Here is a 26,568-nt window from a genome sequence, read left to right as displayed (position 1 = left end):
TGCTGACAGTGTAAGTTATTTCTGATGTTTTAGACCCTATGACTGTCTGGTTTCTACTGTTCACTTCCCCTATTTCCACGACCATCTGTTAAGATTTCCTTGGGTAGATTTCCAGACTCCCTAGACTCCCCCTCCCATCTCTGACCATCTATCTTAAGTTCTGTCTGAACTTTTAACCTCTCCTTTAATTCTATATGGGAATCTAAAATCTTCCAATACTTTATTGCTAAATCCAAAAATCAATAGTTGAAGGCATCCAGAATTGTCTCCTTATCTTAGCCATGAAGCAATCTGCCTGTGTGTTGAACTACTTCCTTAATATTCCAAATTATCAGACTCAAGGACTTTATATTAACATTCTTCATTTAAACAGTATGTTGCTGGAGCCTGTTTGCTTTCAGTAGTTTTACTGTGTTGTATTCTGTCTTTAGAAAGAAACTATGCAAGCTTTAGATTACATCTCTCCTAGAAATCTAGGCTTCTCTTCAGCAAGCTTGCCTAATGTCTTCACCTATCAAAACATATAGACACTGAAAAAGTTCTTTTAGTTTTACTTTGGCTAAAGGTTTACTAATTCTCTCATCTGCAGATTTCCTTACTATAGCATTCATAGATTGCGCATATTTAGTATTTTAATCTATCTATTGAAAATCTCCTTTCAGTTAAAATCATTTTACTTCTGCCCTCCCTGCATGTCTATTTTTGGCTGGCTGTCTGCAAAGCCAGGTCTGTGCAGGAAAATGGGGAACTGCCTTGCAACTGCCTCTCAACCTTTTAGATTTTTCTTAAGCATTTATAAGCTAATACTTATAATATATGGCTTTAATATACTTTTGCCATTAACTATTAAGTCCAAGCCTGCATTTCTATTCTATTTTCCTAAGTATAATTTTATTTTACCCTTAATTGCCAAGCTTATCATTTCAGTGTGCTTGTCAGATTCAACTTCTCTTTTCCCAAGCTCTGTGTTGGGGCTTGACCTTCTGCACCCACTGTCTGGGTTTAATGGGACTCTGCAGAATCTCACTGTAGATCCAGAGGCTAGACCATCGAACAGAAGATATTTTGGGATGAAATGTTCCCATCCATTAAATGAACCAGGTCATTTTCCCATCTCTCTGTTGCTTCCATTCCAGTCAAGTCCTCTAATCCAGTGGTTGAGATTCTCATCCTTGCAGGTCTATTCCATCAACCTTCTTGACAGGAGCGGGCCTGCATAGTTTTGCTCAGCCATGGGAAAGACGAGAATCTCATCAGCATTATGTTTTATATTATTCTTTATATATATGTGAAATATTCCTATTTGCTGTGAATACAATATATGGCTTTAAAGCAGACTGTCTCTCTCTCTCTCTCCCCACCCCTGCCTGTGCTATTTTAAATTCTCTCTGTCTGCAGCATGAGCTCAGCAGGAAATCTGCCTGACCACAGAAAAATACGGAACCTCTGAGAGCCCTGTGTGTTTCACAGACTGGAAATTTTTCAGCTCTGTCCCTTTGCTTCTCTAAAATCCTCCAGCTCTCCCCGGGAGATAAGACTTTGGTTAAAAACCATTTTATACATGATACCGAAAGCCCCCTTTATATATACTGTCATGGGTAAACAGGCAACTGTCTCTATCACAATAATGATCAAGATGTGTACCACTAGAAAGCACCTATAATGCATCAACCTGTTGTGACAACTGGAACAAAACTGATTGACAGCATCTACTCCAATATGTAGCTCTCCGAGATGTCTGAGACAAAGCTTTCAGTGCCAGTTTTGGCAAATGCTATAAGGCTACTTCCCAGCATTTTGTTGCTCCAGAAAAAAAAAGAATAAATGTGAGGTAATATTGCAAAAATTCCTTTGTCTGGCCAGAACTGTCTGCAGCATGCACCAACACAAGATTTCAGTTGTAGAGAGAAAAAGGTACAAAGAATGTCTCCCCCCCACAGAATAATGGCTTACACACCATTTACACCATTATCACAGTATTAGCCACAAATATTAACACCAACAATCCATGTTTCTGTCACACTGCCCGACACAATGCTTGCAAGAACTTTTCCTGTTGGATCTATGACATGCAAAAATTCTCCTTGATGTTCACTGATTTGCTGTTAGCAAAGGGGGAGGGGCAGAATGTGTATTATTAGAGTAGGCAAATTGTCCCTTGGCACTTTGGGTGAAAGCTTAGCATTCATCACCATGAAGTAATAAAGTTGCCATTTTCCACTTTACTGTAGAGTGAAGTCTGCAATGTGTGGAAAAAAAATATTATTTCACAGCAGGGGTGGGCCTTGGTATCTACCCCACCCTGCCCATTGCTGACGTCAGCACTGCCTAGTAAGCCGGAGTGGAGCAAGACAAAGAGAGCAGACACTTCATCCCAATATAGGGTTGCCAATCTCCAGGTGGTGGCAGGAGATCTCCTGCTATTACAACTAATCTCCAGCCGATAGAGATCAGTTCACCTGGAGAAAATGGCTGCTTTGGCAATTGGACTATATAGCATTGAAGTCCCTCCCCTCCTCAAACCCTGCCCTCCTCAGGCTCCGCCCCAAAAACCTCCCTCTGATGGCAAAGAGGGACCTGGCAACCCTATCCCAATATTTTATTTAACGTTTCAGTTGTATAAAGTGAATTCTGCTTGTGAGCTAGTGAAAACTGACACACACATTGTTAACTTGCCAAAATGTAGCAATTTTATTCAAAATAAATAGAAATCAAAATTCATTTATCATCTCTGGCAGATATCTCATGCGAATCAAAGTGTACCAAGCAGTGGAAAGCATCACAGGAGAAACATGCCCAGCTATTAATTGTAGAAGGCTATTCCATATTTGTTCTCACAAAGATACCATGTAGTCACCACAATTAACTGACACTTGCTGCTTGCAAATAATTATAATATAATAATAATAATAATACAGTAGGTATCACATGGTTAATTACTATATGTCCCTGTATAGCACTTAAATCAAATTATATAATAGGATCCAATAAACAGAGGACAGCTGGGAAAGAGGACAGATGTTCCAAAACATCATTAATCAAAGAAGTTGGAATAACAATTCAATTTTGATTAGAATCAGTTTTTTAAAATCCTAGCAGTTTGACAATTGGGTTGTGATTCATTCAGTAAATTTATGTAACATGTATTTTTATTTAACTTCTTGGAAGAAACCAATTACTTTCAGAAACAGAGCTGATAGCTACAATTTGAGATTTTGTGCAGGAAGTGCTAAAGGAAATTCTATAGCCTGGTTATGCTGGTGACATACTGTTATCAGTATACCTGGTGAGTTTTTTTCTTCATCAATTTACAGCTCAGAAGAAAGCCAGCTAGAACAAAGACCATGACTATTAAAATAATAGCAGCAACAGTAAATGGACAGATGCCTTCATCTTCTGTGAGGATCGCACGCTTCCTCCGTTCTATAAATTAAAAAGACAGGATGAAATTATTTGTTGGAGTTTACATATATGGTTGTTGATATTTTAATTGCTGTTTGGATTACTAGTTCAAGGATGATATCACAGCGGTATAGTCATCATTTGATGACAATAACATAAACGGATGATTGTCAGATATGAATAATCCCCCTGAGATCAAACACCTTGAAGTCTTCATATTTCCCCATCAGCTCAGATAGAATGTCTTTTGAAGGAAGGAGTTCACACATTCATCTGCAAGTCATCAAGTGATCAATATGCATGTGTTAATTTTCTCTAATATCCAAAAGCTGCAATTTATACACAAAGATAATATCAATGGGTAGCCATGTTGGTCTGCAGTAGAACAGACCGACACGGCTACCCATTGTTCATGCAAAGGCACGTACAGAATGAGGGACAGAGGAATTGTGTATTAACGCCTTCCTTTTATATTCTTTGCTCATTCTGCTTCTGTGCTGACAACAGGTGTGTGGATATTTTACTTATGATAATTTCTTTATGATTTTCAATGCCGGAAGTTATTCTCCATACCACATAGATCTCCACCATTTAAGTGTGCTATTTAAAATGGGTGCCCAGGGAAGCTGTGCAAGTAAAATAAAGTAAGCTGTTCTTGTGATAACCAATCACTGGGTACAGGCATGTAGGGCTGTCAATTCGGTTCGGCCCGAACTGAAAATTAGCCGAATTTCCCCTGATTCGGTGGTTTTTAGTTCGGGAGGAACCGAACTCAAAACTGGCGGGCAACCGGGGGGGCCGAATTCAGTGAGTTCGGGAATTCGCGAATAAATTCGGCAAATTCGGCCATCAGTAAGCAGCATAACCGTCAGTAAGCAGCATTCTCCTCCCCCGGCCAATCGGTGGCCAAGCTGGGTCTTCTTCTGGCCAATCAGTCAGGATTGAGTACTGGAGGAATCAGCTGATGTGCGACCCGGCCAGGGAGAGAGAGAGAGAGAGCGAAATCCTCGTGTGTGTGTGTGGGGTGCTTGTGCACATTCGCTCCTTTCTGTGGCTGCAGGGGGCGTATTTTTGGGGGTACAGACACAAAACTTTCACTGGAGCTTCAGATGAAGCTTCTTAAGATACCCCCCAAGTTTTGTAAACATTGGGTCAGGGGGTCCCGAGATATGGGCTCCCCCCTTTTTCTTTCCATGGCTGCAGGGGGCTCATTTTGGGGGGTACAGACCCCAAACTTTGAGTGGAGTTTCAGACCAGTGTTCTTAAGATACCCCCCAAGTTTTGTAAACATTGGGTCAGGGGGTCTCGAGATATGGGCTCTCCCCCTTTTCCCTCCCCCCTTTTCCATTTATGTGGCTGCAGGGGGCGCTTTTTTGGGCATATAGCCCCCAAACGTTTAGCATAGCTTCAGACACTTATTCTTAAGATACTACCCAAGTTTTGTAAAGATGGGTTCAGTGGGGGCAGAAATATCGCCTCCCCCCCTTTTCTCTTTCCATGGCTGCAGGGGGCGCATTTTTGGGGGTGCAGATCCCAAACTTTGAGCGGGGTTTCAGACCAGTGTTCTTAAGATACCCCCCAAGTTTTGTGAACATTGGGTCAGGGGGTCCCGAGATATGGGCTTTCCCCTTTCCCCTTTCCCCTATTGGGATGAATGGATCAGCCGATCCTGTTCATCTCCAGAGCAAAACGTCCCGTGCCTAATTGGAATCATCTTGGATTACAAGTCCTCTTCAGCCCCTCTTGATGGAACAGAAGACAGCCCCTTTGGGGGCTTTAATCTATAATTTTTCTCCTGTGTATGTGTGTGTGTGTGGGGGGAAAGCAGAGTCTGTGTGTGTGTGGGGAGGGAGCAGTTTCTGTGGGTGGGGGGGAAGCCAAAGGGGGCTTTCGTCGGTTCTGCCTGGGGTGTGTGTTCCCTCTCGAGTCTCTCGCTCCCTGGTTTGAGGGGGGAGGTTTCAGTTGTGTGTTGCAAAGGTGTTGTTTAACAAGGTTGTGTTGTTTTGCAGTTGTTTTGCAGTTGCTTTGCAAATTTTTCAGCTGTTGTCGGGGCTGAGAGCTTTGTGCGTGGGCGGCAAGCTCTGCTGAGAGATGCACATTAAGGGTGGGGGGGACCCCTTTCAGGGCCCATATCTCAGCCCCCCCTGACCCAATCTTTACAAAACGTGGGGAGTCTTTCAATAAACGTCCTTTGAAGCTCTGCCGAAAGTTTGGGACCTCTAACCCCAAAAATGCCCCCCCAGAGCCGCAGAAAGGCGCGATTGTGTTTTTAATGGCTTTATTCGGCTGACTTTTTTTCCGAACTTTGAATTCCCGCCGAATTGAACGGATCCGAAGTGGGGGAGTTCGGACTTCGGCATATCCCGAATCTAAACGGGCTGAATTCGGCCGAATCCGAACTATACCGATTTTTTTTTAATTTAACAGCCCTACAGGCATGAGATGAGGTCTTAGAACAGCAGTGTGGGGAGGGAAGTTGGGAGCCCTAGCTCTCTCATCTGGAAATGGGTAGCCATATTGGTCTGCAGCAGAACAACTCAATTTGAGTCCAGTAGCACCTTAGAGATCAACAAGAGTTTCAGAGTGTAAGCTTTCAAGAGTCAGAGCTCCCTTCCTCAGACACAGTAGAATAGAAGTGGAGATCTGAGTCCTTTTAGCCTAATCAGAAAGTGGGAGAGGCATTGTGAAGAATGTTTGAAAAGGACACAAAACCACAATGTATATTGTGATCAGCTTAGTTACAATAGGGACGTAGGATTTTTGTCTCAATATAGATGCTAATTTTCTGCCCCCAAGCATTTCCCCTCTGCTTTAATCAACCTGATTACAATCTACATTTTACCTGTGCATTCTTTATCAGCATTCTTTACAACATCCCACTTTCTGACTAGGATAAAAGGACTCAAATCTCTACTTCTATTCTACTGTTTCTGATGGATCTTTGAGTCTCAAAAATGTACACCCTGGAACTCTTGGTCTCTAAGGTGCTATTGAACTCAAATCTAAGTAATTTATAAATAAGTTCAGCTGAAATACTAGAATATAGAGAAATTTGTTCTAATTAATATTTTATTACAGTATGATAAGGCACTGCCTCCATAAATACCCTAGAATCTGTGGACACAGATAGCCCACAAAATTTCCTGAGTTAATTCACTTGTCATGGCTCCAAAGAAGACGAGTTGGTTTTTTATGCTGACTTTTCCTTCCACTTAAGGAACATTGAAACGGGCTTACAATCACCTACCCTTCCCCTCCCCACAATGGACACTCTGTGAGGTAGGTGAGGCTGAGAGAGTGTGACTAGCCCAAGGTCACCCTGCTGGCTTCATATGTAGGAGTGGGGAAACAAATCCAGTTCACAAGATTAGCATCCACCACTCATGTGGAAGAGTGGGGAATCAAACCTGGTTCTCCAGATCAGAGTCCAACACTCCAAACCACCGCTCTTAACCACTACACCACGCTGGGAATGCTAATAGAATGCTAATAATAATTAAATATTTCCATCTCCCTTATCTAACAGTGCCATTGTAAACAGAGGTACACTTTGCTGTTTATTGAAGTCAGTGGGCTTAGAGGAGTGTAATTCTACTTAAGATGGCACAGGAAACATCCCAGATCAGCTTTAAGAAATTTGAAGTAGTTAAACCACTGACAGATCACGCCTGTGAAGAGGCTGTGACATGTACCTGTCATGTAACTCCTGTATTGTTATGCTTTTATTAGCCAAAATGAAAAAAAAAAACGAATACAGCAGCATGTAATTTTATAGCAAAATGTGAGTAATCACATTGGATGTTTGGGATTGAATATATTTTGGGGACCACAGCCATAACAAGAGAAGGAATCACAAAAACAATTTACCATGTTTTTTGCCTTCTTTCTGAAGTTTGCCATGATGTTTTGTAGTAATATCATTTTTGGCAACAAAACGTTTTGAAGTTTTGCTTTCATTCATTTCACATGTAACACGAAATAGAATTATCGCTTTCTTGTTGACATGTTTTTTCTTCTTAATGGTATCACCACAGGCAGATGTCTTGATTGCATTGGAATATATTATTTTGCCACAACTTTCATGCTGGACAGAAAACAAAGATACCATGTTAATATTGTATATAAGTTGTCACATAGGCTGCATGTACACTATACTTGACCATTTAAAGATCCACTAATATTTCAGAATTATAGTTACTGAGAAGGGTCTTATGGTGTTCAGAGTTTAATGATTTTGTTAACTGAAAAATCCCCAGATATTTTAAGACGCATGATTGTTCCCACCAAAAGAAAAGCAACTGGAAATAGAAAGATGATTATACACACATTTGTACTTCTGAAAAATGTAAAGCATGCTCAGATATGCTGCCCCTCCTCCTTAAGTGGGGGGAAAAACAGATAAGGAGGGACTGCAGTGTTGCTGAACAAAAAATATTAAGTATGTTTATTGCAATGTTTACAGTTGCAGAAGGACAAGAAATAATCCCGGTGCAAAGATTACAATGATTGAAGAATGACAATTCACATTCAAATCCCTGGGTATTACATTTATCATGTCCTAACACACCAATTTCCTGGGATTCCTGAATACTACACTTTCCAGCCTGTTATGAGAGTTTTATTTCACCAGCTGCTGTTAGAAATTTTCATGCAGAGGATTATAAGGGATCCCTGAGTACATATGAAATGTAATGTTTTAGTTTAACAGCGTATTCCTGAGAAGTGCCGGCGTCCAGGGCGAAAGTCCCTTAGGAGGCTCGGCAGGACCCACGCTGGCGGATGGGCCCACTGCGCAGGCATCTGGCCAAGTTACGCCGGCATTAGTGCCCCCAACTCGGCGGGAAGGACCGGACGCTGGTCGCCGGCTGTCGCAGCAGCAGCACCAGGCCAGGCCACTGACAGAGCCTTCTGCCAGTGTCCAAATGCCAGCAAAGTCTGCGTCATCCTGGGAGGCGTTCCCGGGGTGTTACGGCATCCCTGGAGGTGTTCCCAGGGCATAATGGCATCCCAGGAGGTATTCCCAGGGCGTTATGGTACCGGGATGGAGGTGGGGCTGCTGTTAGGAGGCCTCCTAAGCCGTTTCGGCCCGGGAACGCCCCTTTTTTTCCTGCCAAGATATGCCACCTTTTAGGTGGCGTATCTCCCGTGCAACCCTAGTTTTTGCCCTGGAAGAAGGTTTTGGTGGGGTTTTGACTCCTAAGCCTGGCGCAGGCATTCTGCTCAGGAATGAACTGTAAGTTTCAGTTATATTATAGTTCACTATGCTTTACATGGATTCCTGATGTAGAAGTCTATGCTTGAAGGAAGTTTCGCTGCTGTTATTGACTCCTGTCTCTATACAAGAAAGGTCATGCTCATTTAAACTACAATTTATTGAATTACTGTAGCTCCCTTCAGGCTGGGTATATATAAGGAATGTTTAATTTTGTATTCACATTAAAAGGTTAGCATTATTAAATGGCAAGGATACATTTCAAGCTGCAGCAGTGTTCAAGAAGTCTCTAGAGTTTTTTTTATCATATTTGGAAAAATTTCAAAATTTTCAAGCTTTTAATGTCCTTTGTCACTTACTCCAGTGAATACATCCATCATCATAAGGAGTCAGAAGAACAGGGAACCATGCACTTGTCCACGGCACACCCGTGCGGATCCCAGGTTTGCCATGCCACTGTTCCCACCCCCCTGCAGGCAGGCAGGGGGAACAGTGTAACATTGGCCAGCAGCTGAGTCACTCAATGTGGGATCCGCCCTCATGCTGCGCCAGTGATCCCTTCTGCTATAGCCAATAAAAGCTGTGGCCTAATTTCCCCCCAACATGGTGTGTGTGTGGTTATCCCTCCCCCTGGTCTCCCCACCCTGGGTCCACAATATATTCATCTTCATAAGAGGTCAGAATAACATTTTTGACTACTTGGTATTTGTATACTGAAGAAGAATCCCTTGAGACAGGTCTACATCTGGACTCCTGTCTTTGTGATTTGTTGTGATTTGTTATTCCTTGGTCACTGTAATCTTTGAAGCATGGTTAAATGTGTATTGTCATTCCTCATTTATACATCTGAGACTGTATGTATTTCCTATTATGATCTTTCTTAATACATTCACAGTGTTTGCTGTGAGTCCTCTTAAGTGAGGTCATGAAATCAGCAGCCAGTATCAGGAACTCACATTCCCTCCTCAAATGTCTTCTTGTATGAACTACAGTTAAGGTAAATGTAAAATCTTATTTTAACTATGACTAATCCTAACTTGGGTCCCTCCTAACCAGGAAATCCTGATTAGTGCTGATGTTCCTCTAAACTGTAAGTAAGACAGAAGGGGGTAAGGCACTCCAGAGGAGGGTGGGGGGTTAGACTAAGGAGCATACATTTCCCTACGTCACCGCACAACTTTTTAAACCCACGGTAAAGAGGGCGCCAGTGTTATATCTTCACCAGCTCACACAGGGAATAAAATAAATCTCTCCATCCATATATAATAGAATTATAACATATTTTTGTTTCAAAAGAACCAGAACATACTTTATATTACATAATCTCTTCACCACCATTTTTCTTACTTGTTTTACTGTGCCACAACCATGGAATGGTATCTTGCAGTAAACAGAGCCGGCAGTAGTTTTACATGTACAGGAATTATGATTCAGGTGCAAATGCCATGGATTGTAGCCCAATGCCTGGAGTTCATGTTTTTTGATATGTACATGCATGTATCTTCCGGAACACAAGACCACTGATTGATGGATAGAAGCAACAGCGTCATGCAACTAAACATGAATGCAATTTTAATTCCTAACTTTGTTCATGATCTAGTGTTAACTATCTCTATCCCTATCATCTCTAACTCCTTCTGTCTCCCTCTCCGGGGTGACAACACTCTGCCTTTATTAGGTTGCTCTTTCAAGCAACAAGATAGCTGCAGTGTGTCCTTTTCCTTTGATGCCTAGCAATAGTCAAACACCCTGGGAAAACATCATGTCCTAACACACATATCACCCAGAGCCCTAACCTACTGCAGAGGGGGATGGAAGAGGTAAAGCAAGAGAAAGAAGGAGCTGCCTCCAGCACTGATGCTAAGGAAAGGAAGAAAATAGGAACGAAAACTGAGAGAAACTGCCCAGCCACCATGGAGGGAGGGGAAGGGAGAGACTAGGCCAAGCACAAGCACCCCCTAATACACTGAGACAAGCAAATGCAAGACAAGAGACTACACTCAAAAACCAAAGCACTTTCCCCAAATGTGCTCCTCTTTTGCTTTGTAATGTATTTACCCAATATGAATCCAGTGTAGAGGAAAGTTTACCTATCACTGTAACACTGACAACCCAAGACCTTTTGGCAACTGGATTGAACATCCAAATTATACCCCCATTTCTCTAGGTAGAAATTCAATAAAGTAAATAGTGGAATGTTTTCTGTTTAACAATGGTGTCCAAGTCTACCACCAGGGGAAGCTTTCTCTCTTTGTTCAATAATAGGATCTGTTTCATTAATTAAAACAATAGTAGACTGCTTGGGCCCCTGGGAAAGTGAGCATGTGTGGGGGATAAATCAGCTTCAGCATTTCCTCTGTATTTACAGCCTTTGCATTCAAGTAACCCAAGCTAGTAAAGTCAGTGCAGCATTCTTGGACAACCATCCTTCCCCTTCCACATATTTTGCTTTGTTAGACATCTTGATTAGATTGCTGCAATGTGCTGTACGTGGGGATTGTTCAGAAATTTCAATTTGTACAGGATGCTGCAGCCAGAATGTTGACTGGAGCTGGTTGTAGGGGCCAGTCTTGACCCATCTACACTGTCATTTTATTCTAGATGTTTTAATTTTATCCACTTCAGTGGCCCTTATGAGGGCAGAAAGGCAGGATATAAATTTTGCAAAATAAAAAGAATAATATAAATACAAGTCTGAATGGTTCCTATTCTCTTGCAGTTTGGTCTCAAGAGACATTGTTCACATCAGAGAAAGTCTGGGAGGGGGGCCTTAAACATTTTTTCCACCAGTATATCTCCCCATGAAATGTTCCTTTCAGTTGCCTTTACCCTTGCAGGATTCGTACCCATATTTGTAAGGTAAACATGAGAACACTGGAAGGGGTTAAACTTCAAACTACATTTTTATTTCATATACTACATTATTAATAGGGAAAGACGAACTTACTGCTTGAAGGTACTGTTTTTTTGTACGGCTTAGGAGCTGTAAGCATCAAAATATGACAAAAGCAAATGTTAGTCTTGTCAAATTGGCACTTTCAGATTCAGATTCATTTATTAATACAGCAAATGCCATCAAAATATTCATATCAGTTACAGAATTAAAATTGGAGAATACACAGTAACTATATCTATGGGATATACAATTCATAAACAGTTTATACAATTTAAACAGACTTTGAATTAATAAAACATTTTCCATTGTAAGTTGACACTATCATTTATATCAACCACATTCTGTATGCCAAGGCTTTTTAATTTTTTTAAAAAATGCTAAGTGTCAATAACTTTGATGAAAAACTTTGTATTGCATTTTAATTTCTTGCTTTACTGAGGCTTTGTTGGCTTGCCTTTGATCCCATGTTGGGAGAATGGTGGCACAAATCTTTTAACTAAATAAATAAAAGCAAGGACTTAATAACTAGTGATCTAATAAACATTGGTCAAAGTTTTCAATGGCCAAAGGCTTTGTAATCTTTACATTTAGTGAGCCATATGGTTGCATATTTTCCTCCAGGCCAGATTTGCCAGGGATCCTGGAGGGTTGTATTTATTTATTTATTTGCCATCTTCTGTGCTTGTTGAGGGTCACTGGGGGTTGAGGGGAGGTGGTTGTGAATTTCCTGCATTGTGCAGCTGGTTGGACTAGATGACCCTGGTAATCCTTTCCAACTCTATGATTCTATGATTTGATCTTCACAGAGAGACCATCTTGAATTTCCAACCTAAATTTTCATTTATTTACATGTACTTGAGATTCACAATGATGGGGAAAGACTCCTTAAGCCCCACTATTTTGGAAAACATCTGGCCAATTTTCCATTCTTGGGCAAGATGCTTGAGTGGAAGGTTGCTTCTCAGCTCCAGGATCTCTTGAAAGAGACTGATTTTCTGGACCCATTTAAATCTGGCTTCAGACTGGGATTTGGAACAGATACTGCTTTGGTCACTTTTCACCAAGTCGTAGATGGGGGGATGTGACACTGCCAGTTATGCTGGACCTCTCAGTGGCCTTTCAATACTATCAACAATAGTATCCTACTTAGCCTCCTCTTGGCACTGCAATAGGGGGCACCGTGTTATAGTGGTCTGAGTCCTATCACAGGAGCCAGTCTCAGAAGGTGGTGCTGGGAGATTCCTGCTCTGCTCCTTGGTTATTGACCTGTGAACTTCCATAGGGTTCCATCTTATCCCCCATGCTATTTGATATCTATGTAAAGCCTCTAGGAGAGGTCATCAGAAGATTTGGGCTGTGCTCTCACCAATATGTGGATGACACTCAGCTCTACCTTTTCTTCCCACCTAATTCTGTTGATGTTCTGAACTGGTGTTTAGAGACAGTCACCACCAGCTTCAAGATGTTTGCTCTCACTGGCCTCTCCCCACATTGGGAACAAAACCAGGAGTCCTGGCCATGCTATCTAGGGTTGCCAGGTCCCTCTTCACCACAGGCAAGAGGTTTTTGTGGGGGAGCCAGAGGAGGGTCTTCAATGCCACAGAGTCCAATTGCCAAAGCATCCATTATCTCCAGGTGAATTGACATCTATCAGCTGGAGATCAGTTGCAATAGCAGGAGATCTCCAGCTAGTACCTGGAGGTTGGCAACCCTAATGCTATTCCATCCCTTTGCACTGGCCCATGCCTGTCATGCAATGGTCACTGCCTAGCCCCATGTGGCTGGTGGTGATGTCAGGGCCTAATGCCTGATGGCATGTCTCCCTTGAACCTACCATCTTGGCCCACTGGTTAGGATGCTAGTCTTGGGGATGGGCGCTGCGGATTTGAGCCCGGCATGTCTTCTTTGTCTTTCTTTTTTTACTTTTTCATGGGAATGGGGTGTGAGGTTGGAGCAGGTGTGGGTAAATGCGGGAAGAACCTTTGCTGCTAATCAGGCCCTTGCCAGTGAAGGGGTGAGCATCCTGTCTGCCAGATCGGTGCCCTTCTCCAGTGGGGTGGAAAGGCACTCAGGCCGCATGCCTCTGTTGGGGTTGCACTGTTGCTGGGTCTTTCCTCCCTGTTCATGGACTCTCCGTGGGGGGTGGAGGTGGGAGTGCTGTTGAGAAGCAGTGGACAGATTGGCGGGCAGTGGCTGCGCCTGTATACGCCACTCAAAGGGGCATCATCAGCTGCCGTTGTCTAATTGGTGGGTGTTACCAGGGTTGCTGTAGACTCTGGTATGCTTGCTATGCCACAGCTGCAGTGGCCCTCATAATTGGGCTAAAACTGTGGAACTGATCTACACTGTTACAGTCTGTGTTCCATGTGCAAATGCTCAAAAGGGACATATTGATGAAGAGAAAATATTATAAATTGGTAATGTAAAATGTATTCCCAGACTGAGTTTTAATCATGTCAATTTATCAGCATCCATCTATTGGCACTCCATAGTGTTATGGGACTCATTAGCTCAACCCTCGTTAGGGACACCGATAGATACTGTTTTTCCAGTGCCATTTTAAACCAATCCTGCAAGAACCTTTACATGCACATGCACATACAGACAAATGCATTTTGCGGACATTATTGCGTAATCTGATGTGTTTCAGAATGAGAGTGTGCATACAAGATACTCCCTGCAGACAGCAAACATGTGCATGAAATTGAATGCTACCTTCTTGCAAGCTAAACAAATTGTTTTTCACTCATGCAATAGAAATCAACTGTTTTAGTCATGCTTTTGTGGTAAATTATCTGGATCCTGAACACACAGTCATCTACAGAGTGGGAAAACATCTTCTATGTTACTTGACAGTGACATAGTTGAATCTTGTACCTCTAAGAGCCAACCACTTTAAAGAGATTTACAGAAATATTGTTTCAGCTATTGTCACTGTCAAGTATTGTTTTAATATATTTGGTGTAACTGCCCTATGGCTAATCGTGCAACCATGAAAGGGGTGTGTGTGTGAAGTGCCATAGGAGCTGGCATGACCCTGCACTGTGCACTGTGATAAGTGGCATGGACACTGGCCTGGGGGTACTTGGCTTCTGACACTGCCTCCTTTATTTATCTATTTATTACATTTCTACCCCGCTCTCCCCAACCCGAGAGTAGTCCCGGCGAAACTCCCCATGCCAGCATCAAGGGGGCATTCTGGGGGCGGAGCGGCCTTTAGGCAGCTTCCAAGCCCCTTTCAGCCTGGGAACACCCCTCTAAACTGCAGCATTGCTATGCCAGCAAAATAGCTGGTGTAGCCCCATGAAATTCCATGGAGGAGTTTCATGGTTGTTTTTTTAAAAAAATGCCTTTTAAACTTTTATTTTCTAGCCTGGAAGCCTCTGTAGAGGCGGCGTGGCGGTGCTGCTCCCGACCACTGCCTATCTACCCCGGCTTCATAAATGGGCTGTAAAGAACTTAGCAACGTGGCTTACAGCTGTGCTTTCAGATCTCATTTGGCCCCATACTGGAATGCTGCCTTCAGTCTTTCTAGTGGTTAATTCAGGCAACATCCATTTGAAAGTCTGAAAGGAAATCTGGCTCCTAAATGTTTCTTTCCTTCCTCCCTCCCAGCTTGATAACGTTCATTTTTTCTTTTGTTCCTCCCTTCTAACGTGCGTTATTAAAAAAAAAAAAAGACATTTTCCCATGTGCACGTTTCAGAATAATTAGAGATTTCCCAGAAACAATGCTCCATTACAATTCCAAAATGTCTTGCTTCTATTATATTTCTTTTTTTTTTTCTGATTTAGTTCCTTTCTTCAGTTTACACTTCAGATTTTAAGGGGCAAGAATGAAGTTGATATACCTATGTTTTAATTTGTAAAGCTTGAACACAGATATCTGACTGTTTTTCCTTTATCCCTTTCTGTTTCTGTACCCTATTCTATATAAAAATGATGCATACATTGGAAGTGTAAACTGTAATATGTGTGTGTTTGGTGTGTGTGTGTCTGTGTGTGTATGTGTATATATATATATAAAGACCAAGGGACAAACATCCAGACTGCATAAAGGAAAAAGGGAGCAGTAGTATCATTACCTGCTGAAGAGGAATGTGCTGAATCTATAAACAAACAAACATTATTTATTGCAAGTAATCCGCTGACCCAACCCAATAAATTAAATTAATACTGCCCTCTAATTCCATCCTCTTATTGAAGTCTCTGCAGCCAAAATTTTGCCACAGCTAGCATCATACCAAAATCAGTATCAGCTAGCAAAAAAGCCAGGGAAATGGAAGAAGCACCAGAAGCAATCATTGGCTGAATCAAAAAATCTCTCAAGGCCCCCCCCAGCATGTAATCAAAGAAGATATGACCTAGTCCCGGTCGGTGGCCGGGGGGACCTGCCAACATTTCAGTTGCACCAGATCCACAAGGACACTGTCTTTCTGAATAAGCGACTTCTCAGAATCTACTCAGCAAAACAGCAGAGGGTAAAGCATTTAACCTAGCCAAAAGAAAAGGCCTCCAATATTTAGGGATAGTCAACTGATAAACATAAGATGGAAGTGTAGATGGAGGCACAGTATCAAAAATAACTGATCAACTGACTATCTAAGGCCTCCAATGCTCTATCAGCAGTGGAATCAGCTGCCTAGGGAGGTGGTGAGCTTTCCCTCTCTGGAAGTCTTCAAGCAGTGGCTGGATGAACACTTGTCAGGGATGCTCTAGGCTGATCCTTCATTGAGCAGAGGGTTGGACTAGATGGCCTGCAGGGACCCTTTCAACTCTATGATTCTATGAATGGCAAAGTGGTCTACACAGCAGTTCCCATAAAATCTGAGCAAGTGTGTGGCCATGGATCTATGCCCATACTTCATAGTCACCAATGCCTCCAACAGATACTCTAGTTTGCTTCAAGATTAAAATATATACAAGATGCTTCTTGCAGACAACAAGGATATACTGTGGGTGCTGTGGCTCAGTGGCAGAACATCTGCTCAGCCTGTAGAAGATCCCAGGTTCAGTTCCTGGCTTCTCCAATTAAAGGATCCAGTCTGAGCAGATAATATTGACTTGATGGACCAAGGGTCTGATTCAGTATAAGGCGGTTTCACGTCTTCATGTGTATCATGAAATCAAATGCTACCCAACTGGTGAGATAAACCAATTGTTTATTTCACACAGTAGCAGAGACCAACCATTTCAGTCATATTTTTGTGGTGAATTAAGACATCTCTGGATTTTGAGCGCACAGACCTCTGCAGGCTAAGAGAAAATTTCCTACATCATCAAAGAGTGAAACAGCAGAACTTTGGGTCTAAGAGCCCAGCTTAGTCCACTACCAGATGAACTAAATATTAGATAACATAGATGACTAATGTCTTACCCTCTCCACCATCTGGACCACTAGCACTTCCTGTTAAAATAAACAAAATGTTGCAGTCTCCTCCAACCTTTAATCATTCAGAGCTAGAGCATAGCTGCATTATACTTCCCTTCCCCATTTCTGTCCTGGAAACGTAGTCTACCCACATAAAAGCAAACAAAGCGATCCAGAGAGATCCAGCAGTATCCAGCCCCTCCGCAGAAGCCAGAATGCTACCCTTACTTGTGAGCCCCATGGAACCGCTCCATAGCATTCCATGGGGCTATGCCACCTAAAAAGGTGGTGTAACTTCCAGTAAGGGCAAAGGGGGCATTCTAGGGTTGCCAACCTCCAGGGGGTGACTGGAAATCTCCCACTAATACAACTGATCTCCGGCCGACAGAGATCAGTTCACCTGGAGAAAATGGCGGCTTTGGCAATTGGATTCTATGGCATTGAAGTCTCTCTCCTCTCCAAACTCCACCCTCCTCAGGCTCCACCCCCAAAATCTCCAGGTATTTACCAACCTGGAGCTGGCAACCCTAGGGTGTTCTCAGCCCAAAAGGGGTTAGGAAGCTGCCTAATGGCAGTTCTGCCCCCAGAACTGCCCTGGAAACACCTCCCAGGCTGCTGGTACAGTAAAATACACCAGGAGAATGATGGCAGGAGGCTGCGCTGGCGGTCGAGCCCCATGCAGTGGTGTGGTGTGCTGGGGCCGGTGTGTGTGCCGCTCGGGACAGTGTAAGTGCCTGTTATCCTGTGTTAAACAGGCACTTACGCCAACGCAGGGTCACTTACACCAGCTCCTATGGACCTTCTTCCCCCCAGGCAATGGGCTGTAAGTTGTAAAAAAGTAGTACATTCTAAAAGCATTTGTTGCAATTACTTTTGATACTTCATAGAAAGAAACACAGTTGCTTCCAGGAAAAATTCTGTGGTGCCCCCATGGTCAATGAACTGATATTCAACCAATACAAGGTTTCATAAACTTTGCTGGCTTTGATAACCAGCCATTTCATCACCATAAACCCTATTCCTTTCCCAAGCTGTCTGACATGTACAGAAGATTCAGGGAAAGGGCAGGTTTCATTTCTGACTAGGCTATGCTTTGATTGAGACTTCTTCAACCTGAAGGCTAGAATTTAGCAGAAGCCCAAGCTAAGAAAATGAGATGCCTGTGGGTTTGCTCTCATACATTCTGTTCCTCCGGAATTCTGGCTTAACTAAGAAGATTTCTACTACCAATTCCATAATTGGAGCATGCATAGCCTATTGTTAAACCCGTCTGCATCTTTTCTTATTTTCCTTCTTATTACCCGTGCAGTTATGTGCATTCTTAAAACACTGCAAAAAAGCAATCTTGTACATATGATTGCATCATAATTCTTTCTTTGTGCTTTTTCATGTGAGTAAGCCATTTGTGCTTCTGTGCATTGGTAAAATGGCACACACAAGGATGTTTAATACCAGTGTTTGAATGATCACATCAATATGACCTGGTGATTTATCACATAGGCAACACAGGGAGAGAAAAAAGGCACAAACTGAATAAGAAACAAAAATCAGCCATAAAGGTCTGCATACACAGTGTTTTAGCCAAAATTTTGAAGGAAAAATGGAATAATAGAGAATTTCCAATGCATTGGTGGAAAGAAAGGTAATGTATTTCACAATCCTATGAAGAGTTACTGCATTCTAAGACCTCTGAAATCAATAGACAGCAGCATAGGATTAAGCTGTTGGATCTCCATCTGCCATTACTGATTTTTGATTGAAGAAGCTCTGTTAAGATTTTAAGAAACTTTAGAATGCTGAAGGAGTGAGTCCAATAATTCTTCTTGTAATTGTTGTAAAAATATTATAATTCTTGTGAAGAATATGCATGACATGTTGTTTCAACATGTAGAACTTCCATAATTCTGCACCCCCATGTAATCTCTAAATATACCAAGTCTCCAAACTCAAATCAAGTCCCCACCCCTTGAAATGCTGCTTTATAATTGGCTTACTTTGGCTAACTTTGTAGACCTTACTATGAGATAATACCCCCACCCCAAACCCAATTGCGGCATAAAAAAGCATTTTAAGAACACAAAACAAAAAAGGGGGTAATCTGAAAGGGGGGAGAAATCCAAGTCTCAGTTTTAAAAAGCCTTTCTTCTGCTCAGAAAGAGCTCAGAGGAAGCAGGAAGTATTTGAATCCCCGCCTGTTTACATGCTGCTTTGTAATTGGCTGTGAGAGAAACCAAGCTTGCATGTCCCACACTTTGCCTTATGCACAGGGATTTCACCTGGGCTGAGCTCAGGGGAGAGGGAAGAATTGGGTTAATGGAAGAATGGGAAGTCCCGGGATTTGTGAAGGCTGGCAGCGAGGTCATCTCTAATGGACAGAAAACTCATGCATAACTCCAAGGAACAACCGAGACAGACGGGGGCAAACTTGAGTGAAAGTACCCATGCATAAACTAATAGATGACTAATGTCTTACCTGCTTCAAGATCTGGACCACTAGCACTTTCTGTTAAAATAAACAAAATGTTACACTCTCCTCCAACCTTTAATAATTCAAAGCTAGAGCAGAGCTGCATTATATTTCCCTTCCCCATTTCTCTCCTGGAAACGTAGTCTACCCACATAAAAACAAACAGAGAGATGGCATTCTCATTACCTGCTGATGAAGGCTGTGACGTGTCTGAAAATGAACAATAATATTTCATGGGATTATATAAAATTATAGCAATATTACTCCATATCGACTTGCTAGTATTAGCAACCTACCAACTTCACATTTAAAACATATTTTGAAGGATTACTATAGCTACATTTTAAGTACTTTTGCTCTTTCATTTTCATACTAAGTCAAAACTGAAGCTAAAATGCAAAATCATGCAAATTGGCTGCTTTCCAAGCACCAAAGTGACCATACAATCTGGGGCCTACTGGCAAATTTTCATAGAAGATCAGCAAAAATGATGTGAAGGGAAAGTGGATAAAGTTTCTAAGCTCCGCCAAGTGTTAGCTTCTTAACTTGATAACAATAGTGGGCATTCTCATTACCTGCTGATGAAGGCTGTGACGTGTCTGAAAATGAACAATAATATTTCATGGGATTATATAAAATTATAGCAATATTACTCCATATCGACTTGCTAGTATTAGCAACCTACCAACTTCACATTTAAAACATATTTTGAAGGATTACTATAGCTACATTTTAAGTACTTTTGCTCTTTCATTTTCATACTAAGTCAAAACTGAAGCTAAAATGCAAAATCATGCAAATTGGCTGCTTTCCAAGCACCAAAGTGACCATACAATCTGGGGCCTACTGGCAAATTTTCATAGAAGATCAGCAAAAATGATGTGAAGGGAAAGTGGATAAAGTTTCTAAGCTCCGCCAAGTGTTAGCTTCTTAACTTGATAACAATAGTGGGATGGGGGCTCTGCTTGCACCGTGTGGTCCTTTTTTGGTCTTTTTTGACCAGCTCACCCTTGCAGATGTTGATAGGATCCTGTCTGTTGTGAAGCCAACTACCTGCTCCTTGGATCCTTGCCCCTCATGCCTGGGGAAATCATGCCACAAAGTGATAAGCGGCCCTTTGAGACAGATTATTAATTTGTCTTACTCACAGGGCTGATTCCCCAGCTCCCTTAAGGAGGTAATTGTTAGACTTTTGCTAAAGAAACCCTCCTTAGATAAAAAGGAGCTGACCAATTACTACTCAGCGTCTAATTACCTTTCTTGGGGAAGATAATTGAGTGAGCAGTGGCTGAGCAGCACCAGGTCTTCCTAGATGAGACATCTGCTCTTGACCATTTTCAGTTGGGGCTTCAGGCCTGGCTTTGGGGTGAAGACAGCACTGGTCGCTTTTGTTGATTATCTCCATTTACATTTGGGCGCTCAAGCACTGTTGATCTTCCTGGATCTATCGGGAGCCTTTGATACAGTCAACCTGATCAACTGCCTTGCCTTCCTATGGGTGAGGGTTGGGTTGCCAGCTCTGGGTTTCAGGAAAGTAGGCAAGGTCCTTGCTGGGTGAGGCATTTGATTGACATGTGGTTCCCGTCTTGAAACAGCCATCACTAGAAGGACAGGTAAGTTGCAAGGAATCCTGAGGTTTAGGCCTCATCCCAGAGATGGAAATAAATGTCACTTTTTTGGTTGCTGGGAATGTGAATGTGCCTCTCTGCAAGCTAAGGAGTGAGTACCACTGCACTAAACTAATGCTTTCTAATATATATCAGTATATGGTCTTTACTATACATGGTTCTTTCCAATGTGAAAAGAGAAAAAGATCCACCAGGAAATGTAGCACAAGGATGTCATTGCCAAATCTTTCTGTATACTTGTTAAAGGATATCTGTATTGATGCACTACTCATTAACATTTCTGCAGGAAAAATGAAGGCACCAATGTGTGCCTACTCAAACAGGCAATGATATTTTTTTAAAGAAGGCAAGAAGCGCTTTGCCAGGTTGAAATAAAGAAGGAGAAAACAGAAGGCAATTCAGAAAACTAGTGCAGCCAGCATTATCTGACTCACATCCAAACTTTGCACTTAAATGACATGGTTTCATATGTACTAATGAAATTATGCTTTTTACTAGTGAATTATGTGATGGTTGTGGCGGTTTCTTGGGAAAAGAAAGAAGATAAAAACAGTAACAGGTTCAATATGACATGACATTTAATATGTGGGTTTACTTGATAACCGAGGCCTCCTGATTGTTGTGAATGTTTAGTACCCAAAAAAAGATGAAGATTGAGTAAGAGGAATCTCATAGTAGCATCAACATGGCATTAAATATGTGACAGGAAATGTGTCTTACCGGTAAACTGCAACTTCCTCATTGTTATGGTGCTTTCTTGAAAAAGGAAGAAGAAAGATGCACTAAATCAACATTTGTGCTGCAAATGGGATGGCATTGATTTCAGTCCTCAGCCATTTAATATACTAGACATATATTCCAAATGCTAGACAAGTTTTTTTAATTTAAATAAGAAAAGTATAAGAGCAAGATATATGATAACTTCCATGTTTTTCCCAAGTCCAAACAATCCTGCTTTGTGTGAGGCCACCTAATGCATTTATACAGCAGCTCAGTCTTTCTCAGTTTGACACACTTTGAACAAGGTCGGAGGCTTCTGAAACAGCATTGGGGAAGAAAACAAAGGAATGGAAAATTCCACACTGTGAAGCTTCTGAGCTCCGTTAATGGATGAGGAGTTTTCTATACTGTTATTCTGACCTTATCTGAGGAAATTATTTCCAAGGTTGTTAAAACAGATATGACAAGTAGCAATGGTTTGTGAAGATGGACACGAGCCTTGAGTTTTGGGTTACTGGACTTCACACACCCACACACACCCCACTAACTTCTCTCTGATGTGGCTAAGAGACTGAAGACTTCCTGGATTGCAATGGTTTTATGTGAAGAACATATTGGATGAAATGACATGTCAAACCAGCTCAATTGGAACCCAGTAGCACCTTAGAGACCAACAAGATTTTTGGGGTATGAATTTTTGAGAGTCAAAAGGTTTGCCTCCAAATGCCTATGAAAGAGGGGTATCATTGTCCAGCATAGGTTGTAAGTTGTAGACAAACATTTTATTGCCCACAGACTTTAAACATCTTCTCACCCACAACAATGCCTTTCTTAACATGGACACCGTTTCTGGGACCTGGGCCTGCAACAAAACAAGATAGCAACTCTGTCCCCATATTCCCTCTGACAACACAATCACTGGACCAAACAACATCAGCAATACCATCTCAGGTTCATTCACTTGTTCATTTTCCAGTGTTACATATGCCATCAAATGTCAGCAATGCCCTTCCACTCTCTACATCAGACAAACAAGCCAGTCCCTATGCAAAAGAATAAATAAACATAAATCTAACATTAAGAACCAGAACACTCAAAAATAGTGGGAGAACATGTTAATCTTCCAGGTCATTCCATTGCTGACCTCAGAGTGGCAGTCCTCTGGAGAGCCAGCGTGGTGTAGTGGTTAAGAGCAGTGGTTTGGAGTGGTGGAGTCTGATCTGGAGAACCAGGTTTGATTCCCCACTCTTCCACATGAGCAGCGGAGGCTAATCTGGTGAACTGGATTTGATTCCCTGCTCCTACACACGAAGCCAGCTGAGTGACCTTGGGCAAGTCACACACTCTCAGCCGCACTCATCTAACAGAGTGTTGTGGGGAGGGGAAGGGAATGTGATTGTAAGACGGTTTGAGTTTCCCTTAAGTGGTAGAGAAAATCGGCATATAAAAATCAACTTTTCTTCTTCTTCTTCTTTAACAGAGATGTTTCAAAGGGAGATTACAATGTGAGATTGCTGAATTTGAGTTCATTCACAGATTCAGGGCAATTGACCCCCCCAGGGGCTGAATACAGACATAGGGTTCTTATCTTACCAACAGTGCAATCCTAAACAGAGTCTAAGCTCATTGAAATGAATAGGCTTAGACTGGGTAACTCTCTTTAGGATTGTACAGCAAGAATGCTGATTTTCTGCCCCAAGCATTTCCCCTCTGGTCTAATCACGCTGATTATAATGTGCCCTGTACCTCTACATCCTCGCTTCCTTCTTTGCAACCTCCCACCTTCTGACTGGGATATAAGGACTAAGAGATCTCCATTCCAACTTGTATCTGATGAAAAAAGCTCGGCTCTTGAAAGCAAATACCCCGAAAACCTTGTTGGTGCTACTGGACTCGAATCTACCTGTTCTAGTGCAAACGAATATAGCTACCCTCCGAAAACATCAAACCAGGAGTCCAAACCATAGTTATTATTTTGTAGCCATTCTGGATATCACAGCAAACTCTGGATCATGGTAAATGCAGACATATTCAATTTCAAAATGTGTGGATGATACAGAGGGAAGGTAGGAAAGCATTATGAGTTCCAAGGTTTATTCTGTGGTAACATACAGGATCGGGGCATGCACCCAAACAAATTTTTCGCTATTTTTTTTTATTTGGGTATATTAGACCCCAGCATTTTTGGATTTACCGAAAAAGTTGGTTTTTCTGGCTTTTTTCAGGAATCTGAAAAATTTCGAGTCTATTATACTCTATGGAGAAACTTTGCTGGGCTCCGGAGAGGGGGAGGGTTTTTAAGGTAGATGCACCAAATTTGCAGAGGAGATGCTGGTGACTATCTTTAGAAAAACCCCCAGGTTTGGTAAAGATTGGGTCAGGGGGTTCAATTTTATGGACTCCTAAATAGGGTGCCCAAATTCAATTTTGGACCCCCTGACCCAATCTTTACCAAACTCGGGAGGTATAAGAAGAGGCCCCAGCAGCTCTGCTGCAAATTTGGTGCCATTACCTTAAAAAAAAAAATAGACTGCAATAGAGCCATGCCCTTTAAAATTTAAAGAGCTGCTGACCTCACCGTCACCAGTGCAAATTGGGTGGTGGCAAGTTGACAGCTCTTTAAAAATGTAAAAGGCTTTAAGCTGGAGCTGAAAAGGCTGATTTTTCTGGCTTTTTTGAAAGTCGTTTTTAGCACTATGGAATTGATGCCTTCTTTCAGTTCAGCATATCCAAATGCACACCTCTAATACAAGGGTTTGTTGCTATAAATGTAGTAAATGCAGCCAGTGAGCAATATCAGAAAAAATTAACTGGGATGCAATTACAATGGAAATTAGTACATTGTGCATATTGTACAGTGTCTAAACACTGAAAATGAGGGTTAGTCATGACATTATGATGACATTATTGGTGTGCCCCTGGTTTCCTGGATTTTTCTTTGAATAGAAAAGGGGAAGTGGGAAATTTGGAAAAAGAAAGGAAGGACAAGGAGTAAGAGTCACTGTAGAGCAAGGATACTTGCTGAATTCTATGCGAAGTTATGTTATGTTATGTTAGCTATGCTAACTCTATGCCAGTTAAAATAACAGCAATCATGGGCTACTCAACTTTCTTTCAGGAAAAAGATATTCTATAAACTCTGCAAACCCAGAATTAAGACATACTAATATATTATGAACAGGAGATGACCCTCAACAGACATAAAAAGTTTGGTACTTTATAAAACGATGGGAGAAAAAAAGAAGATTCAGGAAAAAAATAGTGCAGCCAGTAATATTTCACTGACATTCAAACTCTACATTTAACTAATGTGGTTTTGTACGTACAGAAGTTGCTCCTTACCAGGGTGATATGGAAGTGCATTGGTCCTTTCTTGAAAACGAAAAGGGAAAAAAGAACAAAAAGAAGAATGCATAAGAGGACTAGATTCTGAATATTTTACAGAAAATGTTCCTTACCACCTAACTTAGGCTGCTGGAATACTGTATTTTTGAAATATCAAGGAAGAATATATAATAATAGCCATATTGTAGTAAATCCCATTTTATAATAAACTCAAAAGCAGTGAATAGACAAAATATCAATATATCTAATTCTCAATGTGGCTCCATCTGTGGATACTTAAATCTGGAGACTGGGACCATGGACAGACAAGACAGTTCTTTCCATAAACCTGAGAAAAACCTCAGGTTTACAGAAAATTTTGAAATCTAAAACAAATACATCAGGGGAGTTAAAATCACCCCTAATGAAAGAAGGAGCACCTGTAGCTTTAAGAAACAGGTGCCTTAAGTGGCTGTTGCTCGGCAACCACAACAATGTTGCCAGCCTTGGAAATACTTAGTTTCTTTCAGTAAATGGCAATGGACAAGAGAATAATTTCAGGAAAAAAACTAATTATACCCCAAAGCAGTGACTAAAAGAAAGATGTGTGCTGTATTTCATGCTGGGCTTCTTTTGTAATGGTACTCACCAGTACTGGCACATTTTTTCAGGGCCAACAAATCAATAATGGAAAACTTTAGTGCACATTTGGAAAGGCAAATAGAAATAAAATCAGAATGTCCCCAGATCCACTCTCACTACTGCTGCAAACTCACAGGTAGTCTTAGGCTAGGCAAGCCACAGCTTATCAGTCCCAGACTGCTGTATATACTCTAGATATGATAATACTGATTTTCTTTACAGGTTTTTTTTTAAGAATTACCAGACAATGGCCTGTATCCAACCAGACCATTAAGAAAAACTAAGTACATTTTTCTTAAGAGGGGGTAGCAGCAACCCGCCCCCCTCTTTTGCTGCAGCCTATTAAGCCCTCTGAAATATTTTTCCTGCAGGTTAGTGGACCCTAGTGGGAGGGTGAATTGGTGGAAATTGGCCCAACCTTGTATATGAGTATTGGCTCCTTGTTGTTTTTAAACCAAAATGGCGCTAGTTTCACATCCTATTCATTTCCAAAAAAATGTGCTTCAACTTAAATTACCAACTGCACTTATGTATCATCTTCATCTTTCTTGGTCTGATATTAGTTGAATCAAGTTTCAGGCCTGAACCCCTGGGGAAAGAAGGGAGGAAATAGGCAATTCCCCTCCCTTAGTGCAATACCACAAACTTTATGACCTCCATTGCTAGTTGAGGAACGTTGTGTGCAGATACCCTGAACCTTGCCGTTAAGCCCCTTTAGGGAGGGAAATGGGGTACAAATCAATCCTTCCAACCATCCATCTATACACCGATAAATAACTGAGAAAATGGTTTCCAGGTTTGCTATACTTAATTCCAACAGTTGGATATGATGGACATGACTATTCACTCCTTGGATTCTTTGACTCTCTTTTTCTACCAGCCCCATTCCTTCTTAGTGCCCCAGAAA

General features: G+C 41.7%; 1 protein-coding gene across 1 annotated transcript in view; it reads right to left on the bottom strand.

Annotated features, from left to right (window-relative positions):
* LOC130478326 (deleted in malignant brain tumors 1 protein-like) overlaps positions 1–26,568 on the bottom strand; it is a 377,479-nt gene that overhangs the window by 163,306 nt on the left and 187,605 nt on the right. Inside the window, 1 exon segment of the mRNA XM_056850473.1 lies at positions 15,390–15,399. Within this exon segment, the coding sequence (XP_056706451.1) occupies positions 15,390–15,399 (10 nt within the window).

This window comes from Euleptes europaea, chromosome 5 (assembly GCF_029931775.1).
Source record: "Euleptes europaea isolate rEulEur1 chromosome 5, rEulEur1.hap1, whole genome shotgun sequence".
Taxonomy (NCBI): Eukaryota; Metazoa; Chordata; class Lepidosauria; order Squamata; family Sphaerodactylidae; genus Euleptes; species Euleptes europaea.
Note: the sequence above shows the minus strand (reverse complement) of the source record. Positions and strands in the feature narration are given on the sequence as shown.